At 45.3% G+C, this 22,436-nt stretch overlaps 1 protein-coding gene across 2 annotated transcripts in view; it reads right to left on the bottom strand.

Moving 5' to 3' along the window:
* MEI1 (meiotic double-stranded break formation protein 1) overlaps window positions 1-22,436 on the bottom strand; it is a 1,382,157-nt gene that overhangs the window by 730,659 nt on the left and 629,062 nt on the right. For both annotated transcript variants that reach the window (XM_063940445.1, XM_063940446.1), the window contains exon 12: window positions 18,205-18,316. In XM_063940445.1, coding sequence (XP_063796515.1) covers window positions 18,205-18,316 — 112 coding nt within the window. The remainder of the gene's footprint in view (window positions 1-18,204; window positions 18,317-22,436) is intronic.

The raw sequence follows: 22,436 nt of genomic DNA on the forward strand, positions 1-22,436 counted from the left end.
ACGCTAAGGTTAATTTTCTTGGGAGCCAATTAACCTACCAGTATATTTTTGGACATAATGTATGCTCAGATTCAGCCAAAAATCACTGCAAAAGCAATCCAGGTGTTTTTAAGGCAAAGAAGTGGAACTTTCTGCAATGGTCAAGTCAGTCTCCTGATCCCAACCCTATCGAGCACGCATTTCACTTGCTGAAGACAAAGCGAAAGGTCAAAGCCCCATGAACAAACAACAACTCAAGATAGCTGCAGTAAAGGCTTAGCAAAGCATAAGAAATGAGAAAAGCCAGCATTTGGCGATATCCAAGGGTTCCAGACTTCATGCAATTATGGCCTGCACAGGATTCTCAACAAAGAATTAAAAATTAGCATTTTATTTATAATTACATTCATTTGTGCCTCTGAAAATAGGGGACGGTGTATAAAAATGGTTGCAATTTCTACCTCTTGAATTAAAGCTAAAAGTATGCACTTCAGTTGCATCTCCATTGTTTAATTTGAAAGATTATTTTAAAATTATAGTAATAATAAATTCAATAATAATAAAAAAAATTGGTACCTGACTCTCTCTCTCTTTCTCTCTCTCTAGCTCCTATATAATAGCCCAGATCTGTGACTCTGTGTCTGTTTGTATAACGCTGGGCATGGCTAGGAGCTCTCATTGGGTTAGCAGCAGGTCTATCACACCCAGTCCACAGCTGATTGGGTGAGAAACGCCCTCCCACACAGGTTACATCCAATGGGAGGTTCAGCCCTTTGGCTGCTGTGTGTTTCCAGAGCAGGATTAACAATGGGGCTGATGGAGCTGCAGCTCTAGGCCCACACCCCAAAATAGGCCCACTGCATCTGCAGCAACATACCCTCCAACAAATTACACATAAAAATTGGTACAAATTCAAAAAGGGGGCGTGACCACAGATAAAAGGGTGTTGCCACGCCCCTTTTCCTATACTTTCAATGGAAGTTTGGAGAGCCAAAAATCGGTACAGACCATAAAAAAAAAAAAAAAGGTATTGTACCTGCCAAAAAGATAGGGGAAATAAACATACTTTTACTGCAGCGTCCTATTTCCTGCTGCCAGTCCGCCTGCCCCCTCCGGCATCAACAATCCCAACTCCCTAGCAGTGGCGCAGGTGGAACAAAAGCTGCTGCGACCACCGGCATAGATGTGTATGAAAGCGGCGCAGCAGAAGGCTTTCATAGCCCTCCCTGCACCGCATACTCTCTGAGACCCGGAGCCTCCTCTGCGCTGATGTCACAGAAGTGCTTCCCCGCCACAGCTGTGACCAGAATCCCAGAGGCCCTGACTCCGCAACACAGCACCTAGCCTGCCGGCCTGGAAGCCCCGAGATGGCTACTGTAACGGATAGAGTGGGTGATATCACGGAGGGTAATGTCTGGATGCTGAATCAATGTAAAAGGTGACAGTGCAGTGCAGTGGGTGTGCAGTGTCACTGACAATGCACAGCGCTCTCATCTTTTACACTGAATCAGCCAGTTAGTCCTGCCAGCCAGTCACTATTGTTAGCGCCGGTGTCCCAATGCGCCGCATTACAGGGAAATAGATGCACTAAATTAATTACAGCTCCCAGCAGCCCTTAGCGTCGAAGCATTCCGGCGCTAAGGGATGGGAACTGTAGTTTATTGAGTGCATCTTCTTCCCTGTAATACGGCGCGTTGGGACACCGGTGCTCACAATAGTGACAGGCTGCTTGGCTGCTGTGCGAGTCTCCGGGAGAGCCACTGCCAAAGCGATGACAGCAGCTTAGCTGCTTCCAGGAGGAGAAGCAGAAAGAGCCTTACCCGCCCCTCCCCCGCTCGCAGAACCTTCGGCCCCCATCCGTGGCACCCCTCCTCCACCACCCGCGGTGGCTCCAAACCCCCTCCCCCACCCACCGCACCCACCCCTGCCTCACCCGCGGCACCCCCGCAACCGCTCCTCCCGCACCCGAAGTAGCTCCGGACCCCCACCCTCGGCATCGATGGTAACACCAGCTCATCCCACACCAGTGGCACCGCTGCAACCGCCCCAGGAGAACACAGGCATGCGTTCCACCACGGACCTGCGCTGCGTTCCACGGCTAGCAGGCGTGGGGAGCTCAGTTAGGGAGGGATCTGCGGGGGAGGAAAAAAGAATAGGAGGCGCTCACATAAAACCTCAATATACATACTGTCCACCTATGCAACAGTGCACAGCCACATACAAAACATGCATATATAAATATACAAACATGTTAAAAGACTGGGAAAGAGTGCAGAGCAGACACCAGCAACAAATACATATATCTTAATGCAGCATTTCAAAATATGTTGAAACATTGTATGAAAAACAATAAACAGAACAAGAGAACTTATGCCTAATGCTCAAAAGGATTAATAGCTATACCAGTGTGTTCCAATTTATTTTTTCGTTAAGTCCACCCGGATATATAGTACCAAGTCTAGTGATCCAACGAGCTTCCTTGATCAGTAATATTTTTGCTCTATTCCCCCCCACGTAATGACAGAGGGACATGATCGATCATAAAATATCGAAGGGATTCTAAAGAGTGGCCTGCCTGTTTAAAATGTTTAGCCACCGGTTGGTCAACCTGTTTGCCCTCAAAGGTCAATTTAATTGCCGACCTATGGGCAGCCATTCGTTCAGAGAACTTACGAATGGTTTGCCCAACATGAAACAGTCCGCAAGGACATATTATGATGTAAACGACATAGGTAGTGGAACAAGTGAGAACAAATCTGATATCATATTTTTTCTGGCAGTGAGGGTGTTGAAAGGCTTTACAGTTAAACATAAAGCTGCAGGTAGTACATCCGCTACACCGGTAACAACCCGGTGATTTGTAATGTACATTAGGTAATTTAGGAGATCCCATACCCGTGATGTCAGTTCTAACCACTCTATCTCTAATGTTCCTCCCCCGTCTGAATGCCATCATCGGGGCGGACTGATGTAACCCTTTCAGATCTGGGTCGGTGGACACTATAGGCCATAATGCCCGAGTGGCCCTTCTCATAATGGGATTAGAAGTGGAAAAATCACAGGGAAATGGAATATTTTGTTTACACTTCTTCCTAACTGGTTCAAGTAGCGCATGTCTAGGTATCGTCAGAACCTCAGCCTTATGGGCCTGTAGAAGACAACTATCATAACCCCGAGCCAGAAATTTAGTAATCAGTGAATCAATTTCCCTGTTGAGTACCAATGGATCACTAACAATGAGTGCAATGCGCATCATCTGGGACCGATGTAGGCCATTCTTTAGGGACTCAGGATGGTGGCTAGATGCCATAAGCAGGGTGTTTCGATCGGTAGATTTGTGGAACACCTCAGTAGTCAAGATACCATTGTCAACCCTAATGGCGACATCAAGAAAATGCGCTTCACTAGTGCTGCATGAAAATGTAAATTTAATGGAGGAATCCCCACTATTGATAACGGACATCAACTTCCCGAATGAACTTTCGCCACACGTCCATAGTAAGAAAATATCGTCGATATAGCGACTAAATAGTAAAATATTGTCACTAATATCTTGATTGTTGAAAAACATCTCGTTCTCTTGTACAAACATATATATATTAGCGTATGATGGGGCCACAGGGGACCCCATCGCACACCCCCTGAGTTGTAGAAAAAACTGTCCATCAAACAGAAAGTAGTTACGACGGAGAGTCAATTCAAGCAAAGTAAGAAAAAGGTCATGGTCAAAGACATCCGAGGGGAGATGAGAGTTAAGAAATGTAGTCATAGCTGCCATACCCCCAGCGTGTGGAATCACAGTATAAAGACTACACACATCTAAACAGCAGAGTAACGTCACTTCAGGGAGTTGTCTAAGACCCTGTAGTTTCAACAAGAAAGAAGTAGTGTCTTTCAAGAATGTTGGTTAAAGAGGAAGATAAGGTTGCAGGATTGAATCCAGAAACTGCGCCACAAACCTATAGAGAGAGTCGGGGGCCGAAATAATCGGTCTACCAGGGGGTTTTGAACTGTGTTTGTGCAGTTTGGGCAAGGTGTACAACTTTTGGTAAACTTCCACATGTGCCAGTTGAGAATATATCTCCGCTTTATAATCTTCCAGGTTGAGGATCACTATAGCCCCACCCTTATCGGCGGGCCTAATCACTATGTCTTCATAGGAACCCAATGAGGTAAGGGCTTGGGACTCTTCTCTGGAAAGATTGAATTTAATTTTAGACGGAGCAGCGGTAAACTTGGTAATGGACTCATCAAGGAGTCTATGGAACGCTTTCAATGAGGCATTAGTGGAAAGTGGATCATAAGATGATCTAGATGATTTCTTGAGGAAAGTGGAAAAGATAGAGGTCTCAGAATAATCCAGCATATGTGGAAGTTTACCAAAAGTTGACTACGAACCCAACATTACAATATCAGAAGGAACTGGACTCCATCCTAAATTCGGCTGTGCTGGAGGGCAAATTACCACCAAAGATGTTGAAAGCACTTTCCATCAGATACCCTAAAGTACCAGTGCTGTACACCTTGCCCAAACTGCACAAACACAGTTCAAAACCCCCTGGTAGACCGATTATTTCGCCCCCCGACTCTCTCTATAGGTCCGTGGCGCAGTTTCTGGATTCAATCCTGCAACCTTATCTTCCTCTTCAACCAACATTCTTGAAAGACACTACTTCTTCCTTGTTGAAACTACAGGGTCTTAGACAACTCCGTGAAGGGACGTTACTCTGCTGTTTAGATGTGTGTAGTCTTTATACTGTGATTGGGGGTATGGCAGCTATGACTACATTTCTTAACTCTCATCTCCCCTCAGATGTGTTTGACCATGACCTTTTTCTTACTTTGCTTGAATTGACTCTCCGTCGTAACTACTTTCTGTTTGACGGACAGTTTTTTCTACAACTCAGGGGGTGTGCAATGGGGTCCCCTGTGGCCCCATCGTACGCTAATATATATATGTTTGTGCAAGAGAACGAGATGTTTTTCAACGATCAAGATATTAGTGACAATATTTTACTATTTTGTCGCTACATCAACGATATTTTCTTACTATGGACGTGTGGGAAGTTGATGTCCGATATCAATAGTGGGGATTCCTCCATTAAATTTACATTTTCAAGCAGCACTAGTGAAGCGCATTTTCTTGATGTCGCCATTAGGGTTGACAATGGTATCTTGACTACTGAGGTGTTCCACAAATCTACCGATCGAAACACCCTGCTTATGGCATCTAGCCACCATCCTGAGTCCCTAAAGAATGGCCTACCTCGGTCCCAGATGATGCGCATTGCACGCATTGTTAGTGATCCATTGGTACTCAACAGGGAAATTGATTCACTGATTACTAAATTTCTGGCTCGGGGTTATGATAGTTGTCTTCTACAGGCCCATAAGGCTGAGGTTCTGACGATACCTAGACATGCGCTACTTGAACCAGTTAGGAAGAAGTGTAAACAAAATATTCCATTTCCCTGTGATTTTTCCACTTCTAATCCCATTATGAGACTGGCCACTCGGGCATTATGGCCTATAGTGTCCACCGACAAAGATCTGAAAGGGTTACATCAGTCCGCCCCGATGATGGCATTCAGACGGGGGAGGAACATTAGAGATAGAGTGGTTAGAACTGACATCACGGGTATGGGATCTCCTAAATTACCTAATGTACATTACAAATCACCGGATTGTTACCGGTGTAGCGGATGTACTACCTGCAGCTTTATGTTTAACTGTAAAGCCTTTCAACACCCTCACTGCCAGAAAAAATATGATATCAGATTTGTTCTCACTTGTTCCACTACCTATGTCGTTTACATTATAATATGTCCTTGCGGACTGTTTTATGTTGGGCAAACCACTTGTAAGTTCTCTGAACGAATGGCTGCCCATAGGTCGGCAATTAAATTGACCCTTGAGGGCAAACAGGTTGACCAACCGGTGGCTAAACATTTTAAACAGGCAGGCCACTCTTTAGAATCCCTTCAATATTTTATGATCGATCATGTCCCTCTGTCATTACGTGGGGGGGATAGAGCAAAAATATTACTGATCAAGGAAGCTCGTTGGATCACTAGACTAGGTACTATACAGATATGTCCACATACATCTTTGCTATATCCCGCCATGGCACAGTTGTGCATGCCATAGACTTAGAGATTTAGCCATGCCTTATGATTCTTCTTAATTTGCTTCTTTAATATGTTACTTTATACATGTTCTATCATGGCAAATAATAATTTTAAAATCTATCCACTTGTTACTCGTGAAAAACAGCTTAGCCGTGTTTTGCATGTTGTGCCATATTTAGCATAACAGCAAAGATGTAAGTGGACACATCTGTATATAAGGGTGGACTTAACGAAAAAATAAATTGGAACACACTGGTATAGCTATTAATCCTTTTGAGCATTAGGCATAAGTTCTCTTGTTCTGTTTATTGTTTTTCATACAATGTTTCAACATATTTTGAAATGCTGCATTAAGATATATGAATTTGTTGCTGGTGTCTGCTCTGCACTCTTTCCCAGTCTTTTAACATGTTTGTATATTTATATATGCATGTTTTGTATGTGGCTGTGCACTGTTGCATAGGTGGACAGTATGTATATTGAGGTTTTATGTAAGCGCCTCCTATTCTTTCCCCCCCCCCCCGCAGATCCCTCCCTAACTGAGCTCCCCACGCCTGCTAGCCGTGGAACGCAGCGCAGGTCCGTGGTGGAACGCATGCCTGTGTTCCCCTGGTAACCGTTAGCCCTGTGTCCGGAAATGACGCGGCGGATGTAGCTGGGTGAAGGGGGCGCGCCGGCGGAAGTGAAGGATGGCGGCGCCGGCGGTGTGGGGTTCTATTTAAGTGGGTAAGTTTGTTCATTTGTCTTTGTTGCTGTGTTCATTCTGAGGACGGGGCTTGCCGCCCCGAAACGTTAATGACTTGAATTATACTTTTTTTCACTTTCTATGGTCTCCGAGTGCCGTTACTACTGGACCTGTATTATGCTTTACAAACAGGCACCGGAGCAAGTTGTTCTTAGGTTGTGAGTGCCGGCTGACACTGGACATATATATATATATATATATAGCAATGGAAATAAGTGCGGCACTGGGAGTCTTTGCAATGATGGTGAATAAACCGTGTCTTTATTTCATCAACGTTTCGGGGACGCAGCCCCTTCGTCAGGATAACCCCAAAGTGTACAATAGTGTGTTTAAATACCATTAAAAAGAGGAGGTACTCACCGCCGCCTCCAGCCACGCTGCCCGGGTCCCGGTCCTGACGTCACTCCGCCCACAGGAAATGACGCGGCTCCGGTCCGTCCGGCTGGCGCACTGGGGCTAGGAAAATCGTAACCATAGCAACAGGTTACACAAAGTAACAGCTGCGCTGTCCCACATAAAGTGCATCGTGCCCAACATCCAACTGATACATATTAGTCAACCCTATATAACATTGTATACATGTTGCAAATTAATCTCAACATTATAAATAAGAATTTACTTACCGATAATTCTATTTCTCGTAGTCCGTAGTGGATGCTGGGGACTCCGTAAGGACCATGGGGGATAGTGGCTCCGCAGGAGACTGGGCACAAAAGTAAAGCTTTAGAACTACCTGGTGTGCACTGGCTCCTCCCCCTATGACCCTCCTCCAAGCCTCAGTTAGGATACTGTGCCCGGACGAGCATACACAATAAGGAAGGATTTTGAATCCCGGGTAAGACTCATACCAGCCACACCAATCACACCATATAACTTGTGATCTAAACCCAGTTAACAGCATGATAACAGAGGAGCCTCTAGAAAAGATGGCTCACTACAACAATAACCCGATTTTTTTGGTAACAATAACTATGTACCAGTATTGCAGACAATCCGCACTTGGGATGGGCGCCCAGCATCCACTACGGACTACGAGAAATAGAATTATCGGTAAGTAAATTCTTATTTTCTCTGACGTCCTAGTGGATGCTGGGGACTCCGTAAGGACCATGGGGATTATACCAAAGCTCCCAAACGGGCGGGAGAGTGCGGATGACTCTGCAGCACCAAATGAGAGAACTCCAGGTCCTCCTCAGCCAGGGTATCAAATTTGTAGAATTTTACCAACGTATTTGCTCCTGACCAAGTAGCTGCTCGGCAAAGTTGTAACGCCGAGACCCCTCGGGCAGCCGCCCAAGATGAGCCCACCTTCCTTGTGGAATGGGCTTTTACAGATTTTGGCTGTGGCAGGCCTGCCACAGAATGTGCAAGCTGAATTGTACTACAAATCCAACGAGCAATAGTCTGCTTAGAAGCAGGAGCACCCAGCTTGTTGGGTGCATACAGAATAAACAACGAGTCAGATTTTCTGACTCCAGCCGTCCTGGAAACCTATATTTCCAGGGCCCTGACAACGTCTAGCAACTTGGAGTCCTCCAAGTCCCTAGTAGCCGCAGGCACCACAATAGGTTGATTCAGGTGAAACGCTGAAAACCACCTTAGGGAGAAACTGAGGACAAGTCCTCAATTCCGCCCTGTCCGAATGGAAAATCAGATGAGGGCTTTTACAGGATAAAGCCGCCAATTCTGACACGCACCTGGCCCAGGCCAGGGCCAACAGCATGACCACTTTCCATGTGAGATATTTTAACTCCACATATTTAAGTGGTTCAAACCAATGTGACTTTTGGAACCCAAAAACTACATTTAGATCCCAAGGTGCCACTGGAGGCACAAAAGGAGGCTGTATATACAGTACCCCTTTCACAAACGTCTGAACTTCAGGGACTGAAGCTAGTTCTTTTTGGAAGAAAATTGACAGGGCCGAAATTTGAACCTTAATGGACCCCCATTTCAGGCCCATAGACACTCCTGTTTTCAGGAAATGTAGGAATCGACCTAGTTGAAAATTCCTCCGTCGGGGCCTTACAGGCCTCGCACCACGCAACATATTTTCGCCAAATGCGGTGATAATGTTTTGCGGTTATATCTTTCCTGGCTTTGATCAGGATAGGAATGACTTCATCCGGAATGCCTTTCTCCTTCAGGATCCGGCGTTCAACCGCCATGCCGTCAAACGCAGCCGCGGTAAGTCTTGGAACAGACAGGGTCCTTGCTGGAGCAGGTCCCTTCTTAGAGGTAGAGGCTACGGATCCTCCGTGAGCATCTCTTGAAGTTCCGGTTACCAAGTCCTTCTTGGCCAATCCGGAGCCACGAATATAGTGCTTACTCCTCTCCATCTTATAATTCTCAGTACCTTGGGTATGAGAGGCAGAGGAGGGAACATATACACTGACTGGTACACCCACTGTGTTACCAGAGCGTCTACAGCTATTGCCTGAGGGTCCCTTGACCTGGCGCAATACTTGTCGAGTTTTATAAACATGTGGAAGACTTCTGGGTGAAGTCCCCACTCTCCCGGGTGGGGGTCGTGTCTGCTGAGGAAGTCTGCTTCCCAGTTGTCCACTCCCGGAATGAATACTGCTGACAGTGCTATCACATGATTTTCCGCCCAGCGAAGAATCCTTGCAGCTTCTGCCTTGCCCTCCTGCTTCTTGTGTCACCCTGTCTGTTTACGTGGGTGACTGCCGTGATGTTGTCCGAATGGATCAACTCCGGGTGACCTTGAAGCAGAGGTCTTGCTGAGCTTAGAGCCTTGTAAATGGCCCTTAGCTTCAGGATATTTATGAAGTGATGTCTCCAGGCTTGACCATAAGCTCTGGAAATTCCTTCCCTGTGTGACTGCTCCCCAGCCTCGCAGGCTGGCATCCGTGGTCACCAGGAACCAGTCCTGAATGTCGAATCTGCGGCCCTCTAGAAGATGAGCACTCTGCAACCACCACAGGAGAGACACCCTTGTGCGTGGTGACAGGGTTATCCGCTGATGCATCTGAAGATGCGACCCGGACCATTTGTCCAGCAGGTCCCACTGGAAAGTTCTTGCGTGGAATCTGCCGAATGGGATTGCTTCGTAGGAAGCCACCATTTTTCCCAGAACCCTTTCATTGATGTACTGAGACTTGGCTCGGTTATAGGAGGTTCCCGACTAGCTCGGATAACTCCCTGACTTTCTCCTCCGGGAGAAACACCTTTTTCTGGACTGTGTCCAGGATCATCCCTAGGAACAGAAGACGAGTCGTCGGAATCAGCTGCGATTTTGGAATATTGAGAATCCAATCGTGCTGCCGCAACACTACCTGAGATAGTGCTACACCGACCTCCAACTGTTCCCTGGATCTTACCCTTATCAGGGAATCGTCCAAGTAAGGGATAACTAAAATTCCCTTCCTTCGAAAGAGTATCATCATTTCGGCCATTACCTTGGTAAAGACCCGGGGTGCCGTGGACCATCCATACGGCAGCGTCTGAAACTGATAGTGACAGTTCTGTACCACAAACCTGAGGTACCCTTGGTGAGAAGGGTAAATTGGGACATGAAGGTAAGCATCCTTGATGTCCCGAGACATCATGTAGTCCCCTTCTTCCAGGTTCGCAATCACTGCTCTGAGTGACTCAATCTTGAATTTGAACCTCCGTATGTAAGTGTTCAAGATTTTAGATTTAGAATCGGTCTCACCGAGCCGTCCGGCTTCGGTACCACAACAGTGTGGAATAATACCCCGTTCCCTGTTGCAGGAGGGGTACCTTGATTATCACCTGCTGGGAATACAGCTTGTGAATGGCTTCCAAAACTGCCTGCCTGTCAGAGGGAGACATCAGTAAAGCCGACTTTAGGAAACGGCGAGGGGGAGACGTCTCGAATTCCAATTTGTACCCCTGAGATATCACCTGAAGGATCCAGGGGTCTAATTGCGAGTGAGCCCACTGCGCGCTGAAATTCATTGAGACGGGCCCCCACCGTGCCTGATTCTGCTTGTAAAGCCCCAGCGTCATACTGAGGGCTTGGCAGAGGCGGGAGAGGGCTTCTGTTCCTGGGAACTGGCTGATTTCTGCAGCCTTCTTCCTCTCCCTCTGTCACGGGGCAGAAATGAGGAACCTTTTGCCCGCTTGCCCACGAAAGGACTGCGCCTGATAATACGGCGTCTTCTTATGTTGAGAGGCGACCTGGGGTACAAACGTGGATTTCCCAGCTGTTGCCGTGGCCACCAGGTCTGAAAGACCGACCCCAAATAACTCCTCCCCTTAATAAGGCAATACTTCCAAATGCCGTTTGGAATCCGCATCACCTGACCACTGTCGTGTCCATAACCCTCTACTGGCAGAATATGGACAACGCACTTAGACTTGATGCCAGTCGGCAAATATTCCGCTGTGCATCACGCATATATAGAAATGCATCTTTTAAATGCTCTATAGGCAATAATATACTGTCCCTATCTAGGGTATCAATATTTTCAGTCAGGGAATCCGACCACGCCAACCCAGCACTGCACATCCAGGCTGAGGCGATTGCTGGTCGCAGTATAACACCAGTATGTGTGTAAATACATTTTAGGATACCCTCCTGCTTTCTATCAGCAGGATCCTTAAGGGCGGCCATCTCAGGAGAGGGTAGAGCCCTTGTTCTTACAAGCGTGTGAGCGCTTTATCCACCCTAGGGGGTGTTTCCCAATGCACCCTAACCTCTGGCGGGAAAGGATATAATGCCAATAACATTTTAGAAATTATCAGTTGTTATCGGGGGAAACCCACGCATCATCACACACCTCATTTAATTTCTCAGATTCAGGAAAACTACAGGTAGTTTTTCCTCACCGAACATAATACCCCTTTTTGGTGGTACTCGTATTATCAGAAATGTGTAAAACATTTTTCATTGCCTCAATCATGTAACGTGTGGCCCTACTGGAAGTCACATTTGTCTCTTCACCGTCGACACTGGAGTCAGTATCCATGTCGGCGTCTATATCTGCCATCTGAGGTAACGGGCGCTTTAGAGCCCCTGACGGCCTATGAGAAGTCTGGACAGGCACAAGCTGAGTAGCCGGCTGTCTCATGTCAACCACTGTCTTTTATACAGAGCTGACACTGTCACGTAATTCCTTCCAACAGTTCATCCACTCAGGTGTCGACCCCCTAGGGGGTGACATCACTATTACAGGCAATCTGCTCCGTCTCCACATCATTTTTCTCCTCATACATGTCGACACAAACGTACCGACACACAGCACACACACAGGGAATGCTCTGATAGAGGACAGGACCCCACTAGCCCTTTGGGGAGACAGAGGGAGAGTTTGCCAGCACACACCAGAGCGCTATATATATACAGGGATAACCTTATATAAGTGTTTTTCCCCTTATAGCTGCTGTATTTTTAATACTGCACGTAATTAGTGCCCCCCTCTCTTTTTTAACCCTTTCTGTAGTGTAGTGACTGCAGGGGAGAGCCAGGGAGCTTCCCTCCAACGGAGCTGTGAGGGAAAATGGCGCCAGTGTGCTGAGGAGATAGGCTCCGCCCCCTTCTCAGCGGCCTTATCTCCCGTTTTTCTGTGTATTCTGGCAGGGGTTAAATTCATCCATATAGCCCAGGAGCTATATGTGATGCATTTTTTGCCATCCAAGGTGTTTTTATTGCGTCTCAGGGCGCCCCCCCCAGCGCCCTGCACCCTCAGTGACCGGAGTGTGAAGTGTGCTGAGAGCAATGGCGCACAGCTGCAGTGCTGTGGGCTACCTTGTTGAAGACAGGACGTCTTCTGCCGCCGATTTTCCGGACCTCTTCTGTCTTCTGGCTCTGTAAGGGGGCCGGCGGCGCGGCTCTGGGACCTATCCATGGCTGGGCCTGTGATCGGTCCCTCTGGAGCTAATGTCCAGTAGCCTAAGAAGCCCAATCCACTCTGCACGCAGGTGAGTTCGCTTCTTCTCCCCTTAGTCCCTCGATGCAGTGAGCCTGTTGCCAGCAGGTCTCACTGAACATAAAAAACCTAAAACTAAACTTTTCACTAAGCAGCTCAGGAGAGCCACCTAGTGTGCACCCTTCTCGTTCGGGCACAAAAATCTAACTGAGGCTTGGAGGAGGGTCATAGGGGGAGGAGCCAGTGCACACCAGGTAGTTCTAAAGCTTTACTTTTGTGCCCAGTCTCCTGCGGAGCCGCTATCCCCCATGGTCCTTACGGAGTCCCCAGCATCCACTAGGACGTCAGAGAAATAAGTGTTAGTATAAAACATAAAAATATACCTATATATTAATGCCTTACTGAATAGCACCAATAATGGGGGAATACACTAACTCTTCTAACCAATACAAACATTCCTTTCTAATTCCATAATAGATAGCACGATGTATAAGTAAAGAACAATACATAAGTAAAGAAACCTCTGTTCCAAAGGTACCTACTCAATTAATACGTAGCTAATGAGTAATGATAAGGATGCTATGCACATTACTAATAATGGGTATAATGTAAATAATCATGAAATACCGTTAATAATAGAATACAGTTAATAATAGAATACAGTTAAAAATAGAAGAAGGACCCTGAGGGTACATCTACCCCCTTCACAAAATCTATTCACAGAAAGCATTTGAGACTGAGTGCTTCATTTAGACCACTGGGAAATTGGGTGTTAAGAAAATAAATCCATTTGGATTCAGCCTGTAGCAATTTCTTTGAGCGATCCCTCCCTCGCAATGAAGGTGGGACTTGATCAATAATTTTGTACCGTAGCGTAGCCATTCCGTGCTTTGCTTGCGCAAAATGGCGTGCCACAGGTTGATCGCTACCACCTGATTTAATGGCCTCACGTATGGCATACCTATGTTGTGCCATTCTTATCTTGAAGGCACAATCGGTCTTGCCAACGTAGGCGAGTCCACAAGGGCAAAATAAGAGATATATTATGAATTTTGAATCACATGATAAGGGATATCTAATGCTATACTTTTTCCCAGTATGTGGATGCTGGAAACTATCCCCCTGTAACATGTAGCCACAGGTCGTGCAGCCACTGCATCTGATTCATCCATTCCTCCGTCTGCGGAAATTTTTGGGATTGCTCTTTTTAAACGAAGAAATATCGGTCTTGACCACAAAATCCCTGATACTCCGCCCCCTAGAATAACTAGGCAGTAGTCTTGACTGATAAGCTTCACCCAAATCTCTGTCAGAGGCAATGATGGGCCACAGTTGCCTAGTACGCTTAATTAGCTGTGTACTACTAGTGTTAAACCTTGTTACCCAGGGAAACCTTCCTGAGAGTTGCTTGGGTGCATTAGGTTTCAATAGTTGCTGACGCATGACATTCAATGCTTTTTGTTTAGCTTGTTCCAACAACCCCACTGGGTACCCCCTCTCAACAAATTTGTCTAGCATCTCATTCAATTGTTTGTCTCTCTGTGACTGTTGGCCTGCACACCCGTAAAAATTGTGAGTACGGGAGGCCTGTAATGGTGGATTTAGGATGGAAGCTGTCGAACCTTAATAGGTTATTCCTATCCGTGGCCTTAGTGAATAACTCAGTGTTAATAACACCTTCAGTCAAGGTAATGCATACATCAAGAAAATTGATCTGCTTATCATTACTCTCCATGGTAAATTTGATGGGACTAGATGTGGAGTTATGTTGCTCTATAATATCTATCAGCTGACTTTCAGTACCCATCCAAAAGATGAGTACGTCATCTATATAACGCTGGTAGAGACATAACCGTGATGAAATAGCCACATCTTGTAAGAACAACTCCCTTTCCACTTCCCACATGAACGCATTGGCAAATGCCGGAGCCACAGCGCTCCCCATGGCACAGCCAGTGCGTTGAATGTAGAAGTGGTTGTCATACAGGAAATAGTTGTGCGTCAACGTAAATTCTAGTAAAGACAGATAGAACTTAATATCTGGACCTGTATATCTGGGATTGTTAGTTAAAAGGTGTTCTACCGCTGACAAACCCGCCCCATGGGGAATACAAGTGTATAAACTTGTCAATTCAATAGATGCCAAGACGATGTTGCTGGGTAGAACCCCTAAACCCTCAAGTATACGTAAAAGTGATGACGTATCTTTCAAGTGTGTTGGCGTATCCTGTATACATGGTTGGAGATAGCTGTCACAATAGATGGAAACAGCTTCACACTGTGAACTCCTGGCAGAAATGATGGGCCTGCCAGGGGGATTCACAGCATCTTTGTGAATCTTGGGGATCACGTAAAAAATAGGAACCACAGGAAAATCAATGCACAGTGCCTTGGCCACAGCAGGAGTGATTATTGCAGCAACCACTGCCAACTTTAACATTTCATCTAATTCCTTCTTAAACTGACCAGTAGGGTCCCTAGACAATCTAGCATACGTAGAGTTATCTGATAATAGCCGTGAACACTCTGCCTTGTATTTTACTGTATCAAGTACCATTATTCTGTATCAAGTTCTATTATTAACTGTATTCTATTATTAACGGTATTTCATGATTATTTACATTATACCCGTTATTAGTAATGTGCATAGCATCCTTATCATTACTCATTAGCTACGTATTAATTGAGTAGGTACCTTTGGAACAGAGGTTTCTTTACTTATGTATTGTTCTTTACTTATACATCGTGCTATCTATTATGGAATTAGAAAGGAATGTTTGTATTGGTTAGAAGAGTTAGTGTATTCCCCCATTATTGGTGCTATTCAGTAAGGCATTAATATATAGGTATATTTTTATGTTTTATACTAACACTTATTATAATGTTGAGATTAATTTGCAACATGTATACAATATTATATAGGGTTGACTAATATGTATCAGTTGGATGTTGGGCACGATGCACTTTATGTGGGACAGCGCAGCTGCTACTTTGTGTAACCTGTTGCTATGGTTACGATTTCCCTAGCCCCAGTGTGCCAGCCGGACGGACCGGAGCCGCGTCATTTCCTGTGGGCGGAGTGACGTCAGGACCGGGACCCGGGCAGCGTGGCTGGAGGCGGTGGTGAGTTCCTCCTCTTTTTAATGGTATTTAAACACACTATTGTACACTTTGTGGTTATCCTGACGAAGGGGCTGCGTCCCCGAAACGTTGATGAAATAAAGACACGGTTTATTCACCATCATTGCAAAGACACCCAGTGCCGCACTTATTTCCATTGCTGTCTATGGGATCCAGGTCCTAGGAGGTGAGGGCACGGGAGCACATCATTGCTACGCTGGGGAGCGTGAGGAGTGCCGGGTCTTCTGCACCATATATATATATATATATATATATATATATACACACAGACACATACTTAAAATAAAGGCCAAAGTCCAATGGATGGTGTGTCTTTGTGCACACATTGTCGGATCTGAGGCATAGCTGGTGGGTGTCTTAATAGGATGCCCATCGGTCAGGAATTAGCATACAAATGCAGTAGCGGTTGCACCTTTTTCGCAGTTGCTATTACTGCTATTGATACACTTCTGAATCACCTACTAAGGGGGTAATTCAGAGTTGATCGCAGCAGCAAATTTGTTAGCAGTTGGGCAAAACCATGTGCACTACAGGGGAGCAGAGAGAGTTAGAGTTAGATTTGGGTGGGGTGTGTTCAAACTGAAATCTAAATTGTAGTGTAAAAATAAAGCAGCCAGTATTTACCCTGCACAGAAACAAAATAACCCACCCAAATCTAACTCGCTCTGCAAATGTTATAATTGCTCCCCCTGCAGTGCACATGGGGGGAAATTCTGAGTTGATCGCAGCAGGAACTTTTGGGGTAATTCCAAGTTGATCGCAGCAGGAAATTTTTTAGCAGTTGGGCAAAACCATGTGCACTGCAGGGGAGGCAGATATAACATGTGCAGAGAGAGTTAGATTTGGGTGGGTTATTTTGTTTCTGTGCAGGGTAAATACTGGCTGCTTTACTTTTACACTGCAATTTAGATTGCAGATTGAACACACCACACCCAAATCTTACTCTCTCTGCACATGTTATATCTACCTCCCCTGCAGTGCACATGGGCCCTCATTCCGAGTTGTTCGCTCGCTAGCTGCTTTTAGCAGCATTGCACACGCTAAGCCGCCGCCTTCTGGAAGTGTATCTTAGCATAGCAGAATTGCGAACGAAAGATTAGCAGAATTGCGAATAGAAATTTTTTAGCAGTTTCTGAGTAGCTCCAGACTTACTCCTACATTGCGATCAGTTCAGTCAGTTTCGTTCCTGGTTTGACGTCACAAACACACCCAGCGTTTGCCCAGACACTCCCCCGTTTCTTCAGACACTCCCGCGTTTTTCCCAGAAACACCAGCGTTTTTTTGCACACTCCCAGAAAACGGCCAGTTTCCGCCCAGAAACACCCACTTCCTGTCAATTACACTACGATCACCAGAACAATGAAAAAGCTTTGTTATGCCGTGAGTAAAATACCTAACTTTTGTGTAAAATAACTAAGAGCATGCTCTCTGCGAACCTTGCACATGCGCAGTAAGCGACTAATCGCAGTATAGCGAAAATCGGCAACTAGCGAACAACTCGGAATGACCCCCATGGTTTTGCCCAACTGCTAAACAATTTCCTGCTGTGATCAACTTGGAATTACCCCCTTTGTTAGCAGTTGGTCAAAACCATGTGCACTGCAGGAGGGGGGGGGGGGGCAGATATAACATGTGCAGAGAGAGTTAGATTTGGGTGTGGTGTGTTCAATCTAAATTGCAGAGTAAAAATAAAGCAGCCAGTATTTAGCCTGCACAGAAACAAAATAACCCACCCAAATCTAACTCTCTCTGCACATGTTATGTCTGCCTCCCCTGCAGTGCACATGGTTTTGCCCAACTGCTAACAAAGTTTCTGCTGCGATCAACTCAGAATTACCCCCATTGTTTTGCCCAACCACTAACAAATTTGCTGCTGCGATCAACTTTGAATTACCCTCAAAGTCCATTTGGCTAAGTGTTATTTTAAATGATACAGGATTTTAAATGTTTCCTAAAAAACCTTTTTCACCTGCATAAATCAGGTGCAAGTTTTACATTTGATGATGACTGTTGCATTTAAGCACTGGACGCATCTATATGCTAGATTTAAGTTTGTTAAGATGCCTGAAACTCAATATACAGGAGTGGGAATGCAAGTTTCCATGTGCTTCTTTATTCTTATTCTCATGAGTCATCTTTACTTTTAATTTTTAATTGCTCATCGTGGCTACATCTGCCGTGTACTGGCACCCCTGGCGTGCCTAGGCAGCGCCGCGTCTTTTGTCGCCCCCTTATTTATGCAAATGGGGGTGAGTGCACGTCCAAGGCGTGCACCTTAGGCGGTCACGTGCTACATCTGTAAGACCCATATTTTGTCATTGATAAAATACAGTATATTGCCCAAAATGTTACTTACAGATGGTCTCCTAGTCACTGATGTACAATGAAGATCTGCACAGCGTTCAAATATCCTAGAGAGTAACTTCTCTAACTCATCATACTGCACTGGAATGCTGAGGTGATCCTTCCTATGTATGAACAGTATGATATAAAACACAGTTACAGTAATTTCTAGCTCAGAGGGGGTGCTGTACTCATTAAAAGAAATCTATTCACTATTGTGATTAAGCTGCACAGCACCAATTTTTTGCAACATTTATCACTGTATAATCTAATTTTGCTAGAACAGCACATTTAGTGGCTGATGAAGTTTACGTACTACAACAGTTTGTGTAGCGTATTTTGCACATGCTCATAATGTAAACATACCTATATGCACGATGTAGAGTCTAAAACAATTTGGATGCATCAATTCCTACGACCATAAAGGTGAAAAAGGGGTGTAAATGTGGTATTCACAAGTAGAGAATTTATAGTAAGGACATTTTCAAGAAAATATGGCCTATGCAGGCCAACAGTTTGGCAGATATAGGGCCTTATTCCGCTTCAGCTACAAAATCGCAAATCAGGTGATTATAAGACGACTGCATACGCTGCAAACACATTGCCCGTGTGTGACCCATGATTTGAAATTCTTCTACGATCACAACTTGCCGGGATGCAATCGCAGATTGATTGACAGGCGGCGGCCGTTTATGGGAGTAAACATGGCGTTTGCAGGGAGTGTTTGAAGAAACGCAGGCGTGTCATGGTTGTTTTCAGAGCGTGCATCTAACGTTTGCTGCTATTAAAAACATGGATCCCGGTGCAACTGCATTCTTCTTATTCTGTGTTGCCTGAGTCATACGCAACTGTCAATGGTGCATAATTTATTGTATGCATCGCAGTCTTGTGACTGTACAGTATATGCAATTTTGCAAAAGCATCAGTGGGCATCATTTTCCTTTCTGGGTGGCTCTTCACATGCAAATTTTAGCAGAAGCGGGATTAATAAAATCATAATTTCTGTCTCAATAGCAACCCAAGCTGAATGAGGTCCTTAAACACAATGTAAGGTGTGCAGTTTGTACTAGCTACAAGGCATGGGCAAATACAACATGATGCTAACACAGCAACATGACCTCATCAATACCCATTGAATGTTTGTCAAATAACCCACCCAGCTGACAATACTACTCTCATTAAGGCTTAAAATATAAGAGCGGGGGAAGGAGGGTTGGGCAACAGGATGGGGGGAATGATGGACTGTGTGGGGGCAGTATGAGAGAGTGGGAGGCGGACTGAGGACTGAGCAGGAATTACAGTGTGGGGAGGCGATGGGATGGAGTGAGAGGCAGAGCAGATCAGAGCAGTGGACCAGGCAGACACTGAGGTAACCCGGCATATGCTGAGTCCCTTTACTAGTACAGTAATAAGTGAATAAATGTTTAAATGGAGATGTAGTCATAATGTTGGCACCACAATGTTGACAGTTATGATGTTGAAATACCAACAGGAAACATGCCTGCATTCTCAGAATGTTGACATGTGAAATGTCAACATTGTCAGAATGTCAATATTAGGGTTAGACTGCGGTGGGAGGGTTCGGGTTAGGCTGCAGGCAGGGTTATGGTTAGGCACTAGAGAGAGGGTTAGTGATTATGGATAGGGAATTAATACTTACCGGAATACAAGAGGATCAGTGACAGCCACATGGCCACCGGGCCCGGAAAGCTGCGCAGAGGCCACTGTCAATATACTTTATCATAAAACACCCACTAAAGAGCATGTTTGAAATAATTTTCACCTTATCCTTTTAAAGTATTATTGTTGATATCTAGCTGCTCAACCTGTAAGTTGGTTGCGGCATTAAAAATATAATGAAAAAAAATAACCCTTACATGGGAAACAGTTCCGCCTGCTAGCCTAGTTCCCAGCTTTAACAAACATTTTGTGTAAAAAGGGTGGAATTTTTTAAATCCATACACTGTAACAAAAAAGGTGCATTTGAGGGCTGGCCTTATATGACATATGTACATAAAATAGCGTCAGAAGTGGACATTAGGTATACAGAAAAAATGCTGACATTGAAAGATGTTGAAATGGTAATAGTGTTGACATTTACCATGTCAACATCAGACTGTCGACATGCCATTTTTAAATTATTTTAGCCTAAATCTAAAATGTACTGTCGACATTCTGGTGTTGACACTATAACATGTTTGGATTCTGACAGGATTCCGCTAAAAACACATGACATAACCAAGTAAAAGCAGGACAGAAATATATGTTTGTATAATTTGTACAAAGTATTAGTAAGTAGTTCTCATTAAATTTCTATTGTTAAGACGACTTAGAAGTGGTGGTTGAATTAGATAAATGCTGCACAAATTATACAATTAAAAATAGGCAGGATGACTGAAGGACATTAAATGTTCACATCAGAAAGTTGTCTTTGAAGGTGATATCTGTTTATGTCCCCCAAACATTACATTGCCCATATTTTCACGACCCCCCAACGGCCGGGTTAGGGAATCGGGAATATTAAACTTGTTAATAAAATCTGGATTCTCATCAGAGATTATTAAAATGAAAAATTTCCATGATGGATCACTGATCATCGATGGCCACTGATCAGCGGATCTGATGGATCGGTGGTGCCGGTCGGGCCGGGAAAACGGAGTTTAGATTTGTGAGGGCCTTAAATTTGATATAAAATCCTTAAGCTACAATTTCAATTGTATTTCATATGGTCTTGATGTCCATTCTTGGTTCATGACAAAGCTTTTCAGTGGCAACCAGAAGATGCTCTACATGGGTTATCCCTCCATGCACATGTGGTCAGCTGACTATCGTGAGGATATTGAAGCCCATACTCACCGATAAGGACGAATTGCTTATACCGCCTACACTCAGTGAGTACGGTACAGTGGCAATTTGGAATACTATATTCAGCTAATATACGAAGCACAAATTAACACAGTCACTAATGTAATACAATGGTCACAGGGGAGATTTTACTTTATATTTATCTGTGCAGTGACTATTTCATTTGTTTGCATTAACAGCTTCCAATCTACTGCTAGCATACTAACAGCAAAGTGTCTTCGGATGAATTGATTTGCTTGCTATCACCTAATACTTGCAATTCTATGCCCTGATCTTTCTAATTAAGGGGGACATTTACTAAGCAGTGATAAGTGCGGAGAAGTGAGCCAGTGGAGAAGTTGCCCATGGCAACCAATCACCACTGAAGTAACATCTATAATTCTCATACGTCCTAGAGGATGCTGGGGACGACATCAAGACCATGGGGTATAGACGGGATCCGCAGGAAACATGGGCACTCCAAAGACTTTTCATTGGGTGTGAACTGGCTCCTCCCTCTATGCCCCTCCTCCAAACCTCAGTTTTAGAAATGTGCCACGGTCGACTGGATGCACTCTGAGGAGCTCTACTGAGTTTCTCTGAAAAGACTTATGTTAGGTTTTTTATTTTCAGGGAGATCTGCTGGCATCAGACTCACTGCTTCATGGGACTGAGGGGGCAGAAGCAGAACCAACTTCCTCAGAGTTTCATGGCTCTGTTTCTGGCTGACAGGACACCATTAGCTCCTGAAGGGAACTGAACGCTAGCCGTGTCTAGATGTTCACTCCCACAGCACGCCGTCACCCCCCTCACAGTGCCAGAAGTCAGAAGACAGGTGAGTATGAGAAGAATGATCTTCAATCAAGTAAGTGACGGCTGAGGTGCGGTGCGGCGCGGCTGGCGGGAGCGCAGCGCGCCATTGCTGCCCACACACACAGGCACTGCAGGGTGCAGGGCGCGGGGGGGCGCCCTGGGCAGCAAGAAAAATACCTCAAACTGGCTAAAAGAGGGCTGAAGATGCCGCTGGCACAGCCCTACCCCCGCCAGTATAAATACTGTCATGGATACTGAGGGGCGGAGCTTCTTCCTCAGGCAGCCAGCACACTACTCAGCACCATTTTCTCTCTCTCCTCAGGATGCAGAGAACACGCTGGTCCTCTCCTCCACTTCTGACAAGTACAGGGTGCTATAAAGGGGGGGGGGCACTAAGCGATTGTGGTGCATTTGATAGTGTATATTACTATTTACAAAGCGCTTTTGGGCTGTGGACATACTGTGTTCACAGGCAATACTGGCGCTGGGTTTGTGAACTGGCTGCTCCTATCCTGTGTCCTTCTGACAGATTTTACTGTGGGTCTGTCCCCAAAATAAGTCCCAGTGTGTCTGTGAGTGTGGTGTACA

The sequence above is a fragment of the Pseudophryne corroboree genome, chromosome 9, assembly GCF_028390025.1.
Source record: "Pseudophryne corroboree isolate aPseCor3 chromosome 9, aPseCor3.hap2, whole genome shotgun sequence".
NCBI classification, from domain to species: domain Eukaryota; kingdom Metazoa; phylum Chordata; class Amphibia; order Anura; family Myobatrachidae; genus Pseudophryne; species Pseudophryne corroboree.